The 6,309-nt window shown below is 32.9% G+C and overlaps 1 protein-coding gene across 1 annotated transcript in view; it reads left to right on the top strand.

Annotated features, from left to right (window-relative positions):
* Nucleotides 1-732: 732 nt before the first annotated feature.
* Nucleotides 733-6,309, top strand: part of LOC134848762 (pre-mRNA-splicing factor CWC22 homolog) — a 41,985-nt gene continuing 36,408 nt past the window's right edge. Inside the window, exons 1-3 of the mRNA XM_063866273.1 lie at nt 733-777; nt 5,163-5,278; nt 5,970-6,056. Of these exons, the coding sequence (XP_063722343.1) occupies nt 733-777; nt 5,163-5,278; nt 5,970-6,056 (248 nt within the window). The remainder of the gene's footprint in view (nt 778-5,162; nt 5,279-5,969; nt 6,057-6,309) is intronic.

Genomic DNA, 6,309 nt, shown 5'->3' with positions numbered 1-6,309 from the left:
TTATCAATCGGACAATGCGAACAGTAAAAAAATACTCATAAGGATTCTCAGGTATGGGAGGGGAGAGGAAAAGAGGGCTCTTTTTCCTTTTCCCCCCCACCTGCAAACTTTTATATTTGAAGTTACTGTTCACTTTGTCCGATTGACGTGAATTTCGACATGCAGATTAATTAGGCCATAACAAACATATTTGGTCTTCATAATTAAGCTTGTAAAACCTTTTGTTAGACCATAAAATTCATGTTTGAGTGAGGTGTGGGGGAAAAGGAAAAAGAGCCAAAAAGAGCCCCCCTCAATCTCTGCTCTGGTGCTGGTCACGTGGTAACTTGTGTTTTGTTGCGGTGATGGATGAAAACGGGGCTCTTTTTCAGTTTTTCCCGGCCTGCAAATTTTTCCCTGTAAATCTTTTGTTCACATTGTTCGATTGTTATGAACATTGACATACGGACTAGTTTGGCCATGACAAATTTGTTTGGTCTTACCTTGTAAAACCACTCTTTACTCCATAAAACTGATGTTCGTGTGAGGTGGGGGAAAAAGAAAAAAAGCCGAAAACGGTCAAAGCATAAATAGTTTTAATCAGATCCAGTGTTTTGTAATTGAAACTAAAAATTGTAACACGTGCTAAAAGAAAACGTGAGTTTTCCATATAATTGTAAGCTTGTTCAAATTGGATTTTGCGAAAACTTATTTTTTAATTACTAGTTCTTTCGACTGATCTGATTTTTTATAATGCCGACAACAGTGACGTCCAACTCCCAGAGGCAGTCAATGCCGGTAAAATTTTGGCTCATTCTCATTATAGCCCAGCAGCCCTGATAATCGAAATATATGAAACCTTACATGCTTTAATTTTTGGGCTCTTTTGCACTCCCCCCACATTTGATTTCAGTTTTGAAAAAATAATTTTAAGTTGTCACAATGAAATGAAATGTTTTGCATGGTGAACAAACTTACTATTGTGATCACATTTGTTCTTCATAGCTGACATCATAATTTTACGCCTTCAGCCAAATTAAAACATCAAACAACCAAAAAAATTGCGAATTTGAAACATGGGGGCAATTGTAAAAGAGCTGGCTCTTTTCCAGTTTCCCCCCTTTCAAATTCAATTTAGAAAAGCTTTATTTAACGTTATCATAATGCAGTGAAATTGGCGTGGTGAATAAATCGACAACTGTGACCAGATTTTTTTTCCATACTGTACATCGTAACATTGCGCATTTAGCCGTAATAATACGTAAAACAAACAAAAACTCGGTATTTCGAAAGGGGGGACTGGAAAAGAGCCAAAGAGCCTATTTTCGTTCTATAAGGTTTTAAAATTGCAGGTGGATTACAAAAAAAACTTTCAATTGTCTTTTTTGCACCGCAGGCGGATCCCTGAAAAAAGTAACATCCGTCCCCTGAAGGTTTCAAACTTTGCAGGTGAGTAAACGGGCTCTGACTCTCTTTCACTCATCCCCCTCCCCCAAATTCAATTCAGTTTTGAAAAACTATATTTACCTTGTCGTAACGTAATGAAAATTTGCATGGTGACGCTTGTCTTATCAAGACACTTGTTTTTCATACCTTACCTGGCAACATCACGCATTTAGTCAAAAAAAACACGTAAGACAATTTTAAAAATGGAAAACTTGCTGTTATGGGTGGAAAACAACCGAGTAAGTTGCAAATGTGATAACAACTTCTTTCATCGTAATAAGCATTGTTATACCATATACTGAACAAAGAAAACTAATGCAACTAAATACTTTTCAATAGCTTTCTTGTTTTGTTTTTCTTTTTTGAATGCTTTTCACCATAAAACAATTTCTTTACAAGAGTAAAAAGAGCATGTTTTGATCACAATTGAAACTGTTTGACCGAATTGAACTTTTGAATGGTCAAAAAAGTTCACCTCAGCTTGGCAACTTTAGATCGCAGTCAATTTTTTTCTGTTCTAAGATCTTAATAGCGATTTTAAATTCCATTCATTTACGCAGTATCAAGAAATTTGAAAAATTTTCAAAAAAAAATCTTTTAATTAAGGTTTAACAAAACAGGTTTTTTTAGAATACAAAATGCTTGAATCACTATTGTTATCTGAGGCCAAAACTATAATTGTAGCAACAAAATTCATTTAATTTTTCTCACTTTTTGTAAACTTAAGTTATTTAAGTATATAGACATAAAACCTAGCAAAATGAAAAATAAAATAAAAAACGTGGAAAGTGTTTTCAAGAAAACCTTCTTCATTGCTTGTTTTAGTTACCATAACCTAACTTTTGCCTTGAAAAACAGAAAAATTGAAAGTTGAGAGCTTCGAAAAAATTCAAAACCCAAAATGACGCAAGTTTTTTTATTTGAAAAAAAATCCTGTCACTAAAAATACCGTCAGAAGTGTTTCTGTTGCCGGAGAATCATTTGAGGAGGAAGGGTAAAATCTTTTGTTTAATGTTAAAATAATGATAGATACAACAATCATTCGAGGAGGAAGGTTTTGCTTAATGTCAATCATCCGAGGAGAAAGGTTTTGTTTAATGTTAAAATAATGATAGTATTAACAAATTTTTTTGCTACAATTTTCAACAGCTTGAGAAACAAAGGTTACTTGATGCCATAATGAGCAATAGTTGAAGTTTGTCCAAAATTCTGCTTAAATGAGAAATAAGTAACAAAAGATTAAAACTGTCAACAAATAAGGAACAAAAGAGTAAAAGTATACATAACTGTATATTTTTCCTAAAATTGTCGAGTCGAATTATTCATGTTTTTTTTTACTTCTAAGCATCCTTTAATTTTGATGTGTAGTGATCAGAGATTGCTTTTAAAATAACGAGAATTGTACAATTTTGTAGAATAATTCTTATTTAAAATCAGTTCAGTGGGCATACCCTGCTTTCGCTTATTTCTTCAATCCAAATAAAGCAAAACACAGGCAAATAATAAAAAAGGAAGTACTTACTTTTAAAACTGAAAACTCAATCGACGAACTTGATTTGAGATGCATGAAACCGTGAAAATGAATTTTGATTTTTTTCTTTGTTTCAGCAGCATCAGATGACATTGAAGACGATTTTGATAACTTAATCAATCTTTTTCGAAAAATGAATAAAACGGTGTTTTTTTTTCAAAAAACTTTAAATAAGATAACTTTTCGAAACAATTGGAAGTAAGTAGCATCATTGACATTACAGTTTTAATCGTAGGTTATTTTAATGCGAGTATTATGATGATTCCGATTATGATTATGATTATGATTATTTCTAATATAATTGTTATGATCGATAAAATAAAAATTATTAAAACTACTACAAAAATGCTGCTTTTGTTGGTTGTTACAAACATTTGAAAAATGGAGAGAAACTTCTCGTACGGGTGTGTTTTATTTTTTTTTGTTTTAGACGCAAAATCAGGCACCGCAAATAATCATCGGGCTTAGTTGAGTGATATATCATGTTAGGGGCCTTTCAGTCACGAGTTGAACACATTGTAAAAAATTCTGAACGTTTTTTTCCAGTGTTGAGAAAAACCGGTCTGAAATTTTTTGTTTATGTCTTTTTTCGACCGAGTAAAGCGAGAGAGCAGGCATTATTTGTTTTTGAACCAAACCCAATTTTGATAATTAATCCTCATGATAGGGGGGGGGGGGGGCTGATATATCAATTAAAGACTTTTCTAGCTCTGATTCTAGAGACCTAAGAAAATTTTCAAAAAACTTTTCCAGTGCCGAGAAAAACCGGTATGAAAGTTTTGAGTTGAAGTCCAAGTTCGAGCAAGAAAAGCGAGCGGGCGTACTTTAGAAAGATTGGTTTTGAAAGATTGTACTTTAGGAAGATTGGCTTTAGTTTATCTCCACTCATGTCAATTTTTCCTAATGTTAAGTTTTACAAGAGCCATTTTTAGAATGAAAATATTTAAAATTAAAAAAAAAACATTTGCGAAAAATTGAATAAAAAAAACTATTTTTAGAAATTGTTTTCTTTTTATTTTTTATGTCATGTTTCGACAGAAACCGTTGCCTATTCAAATATTCAAATATTCCAAATTTCTAGGTTTTCATCAAATACTTTAAGCACACAACGAACAAAAAACATCGGTAATTTGAAAAAAGTTTAATTGAAAAGTTTTTTCTAATGTACTTTAGTGTGATCGGAACTTTCTGTTTTACTTGCACAGCACAGGTTATTCTTGTTTTCGTCGAAAGTGCAATTCAAAAATTTTTGAGCGTAAAAATTTGTAACATCAAAAACTTGTTATTTTTTTATTGTTTTCAATGAGTTTTGATATAGTTTTTTCATCCGTTTTCTCATTTGTGTTTGTTTTTTCACAATATTTAAGCATTTTTGAATTTATTTTTTGAGTAAAATCAGTTCTGGTCTTTCAACCTTGTTTGAGTTTCGAGTAGCCAAAAGAAAAACACGGTGCGTTTTCAAAAAGAAGATGCGTTGGAGTTTACGTTGAGTCAACACCCCGGTCAAACATCCCCCATCAACCATTAACTACCCCCCGTTCAACCAATGAGCCCCTTTACTTGAACGTGATGGTGGGAAGTGGGCAAAAGGCGATAATAAAAGTGGGCGAATGGCGATTTTTTTTACCATGGCGTTGGTAAAAAATAACTAAAAATAAAATCTTAAACTGCCAAATTAAAAAAACAGAAGTTTTTAAATTATTAAGTATTATGTGAAAAGTATGAAAAATTTGAAACGTAAAACGAAGCAACTGAATTAAACAGGAAAAGAAATACCTTTGAAAATAATTGCAAACTTCATCACGAACTTCTGAAAAAAAATCCATTTTAATCGATTATAGTCGGTTATAATACATTATATTGATGTGAAAAATATTGGGATTATAATCTTTTTTAATCGATTATAAGCAAGTATTCTTGACACTCATTAAGAGTGATAATGATTCTACCAAAATTTTTAAATCGGCCTTAAAGTGCAGTCGGACCATTCAGGGCCTCGCCCTGATATACAAGCAGTCTTGTTAAGAGAAAAAAAAACAACTTTTTTGTTGACTGTTGACTGCTCAGGCGTATTTTTCAAAATTATCTTCCATTGCTCTTATAAGTACATTTTCATAGCTGCTCATCCTGGCCCCCCCCCCCCCCCCCCCCACAATATAACCCCATCGAGATTTCTGCACTGATTACAAGTGTGAAGTTGTTATAGACCGAAAAGTATAGTGAGAAGAAGAACAAGAGTACAGAAAAGACGAAAAAAGAATCAAACAAGAATAAGGAGAGCAAGAAGAAAAAGAAGCGAAAAGACGAAGTTTACGGAGAGAAGTACGGCAGTTCTTTCTTTACGATTGAAATCTGTTTTAGAATAAAAAGTTTTTTTTAAGTAGATCTACACTAATTTTTGATATACTTCGGTATAAGCCTTCGGCTCTTTTCCAGTTCCCCCCCCTTTCAAATTCAACTTTGAAAAGCTTATTTAACCTTGTCATAATGCAATGAAATTTGGCGTGGTGAGCAAATCAACAACTGTGAACAGATTTGTTCTTCATACTTTACAGCGTAACATCACGCATTTAGCCGTAATACCACGTAAAACAAACATAAAACTCGGTATTTTGAAAGGTGGGGGGGGGGGGGAAACTGGAAAAGAGCCAAGCCTTCATGCAAACATTCGATTGTTTTATTATTCTATGAAGTTTTTTCTAATACATTTTGTCAGTGCATGCTCAAAGCACAACCAGTAAGTCAAAGTTAACAAGTTTTGATATAGTTTTGTCTTTAACTTTGCTTTTAGTTTTCCAACTCAATTTTATTTCCAGAATATTGCCTCATGGGCTGCCAAACTTTAACAACGCAAACTTCTTATACTTCTTATGAGTCAATTGAGAGAAATTCAGAATTTTAAAAAATTATCTGTCTATTATCATTCACTAATTTATTTAATTTAAATGAAAAAGTTTCAGTTCATAACTGTCTTTGTAGAATCTATATTCTCTCTGCTCTGATTTGTTTCCAGCAGCAGTGATGAGAATTTGGAGTACGGAGGGGGTCGATATGGCGAATCTTCAGGGGAGAAGAAATCAACGGAAGAGATCAATGTGCAGTGAGTGAAGTGCGATGGTGGAAAATGGTTAACCGGATAAATATAATACTAGTATAAATATACTACTCGTACCTAACAAGCTCTTAAAAGTATCTTAGCAATTCTTACAGTTTCTCACAAATTCTTACAAATAACATACCAAACAAATTCTTTGTAAAGGTATTAACAGTACCTCGTATGTTCATTTTCTTCTGACGAAAAAATCTTCCTAATAGACAGTAAGTGACCAGAAATTTGTTTCTGTAGAGAAAAC

This window comes from Symsagittifera roscoffensis, chromosome 6, assembly GCF_963678635.1.
Source record: "Symsagittifera roscoffensis chromosome 6, txSymRosc1.1, whole genome shotgun sequence".
Taxonomy (NCBI): domain Eukaryota; kingdom Metazoa; phylum Xenacoelomorpha; order Acoela; family Convolutidae; genus Symsagittifera; species Symsagittifera roscoffensis.
Note: the sequence above shows the minus strand (reverse complement) of the source record. Positions and strands in the feature narration are given on the sequence as shown.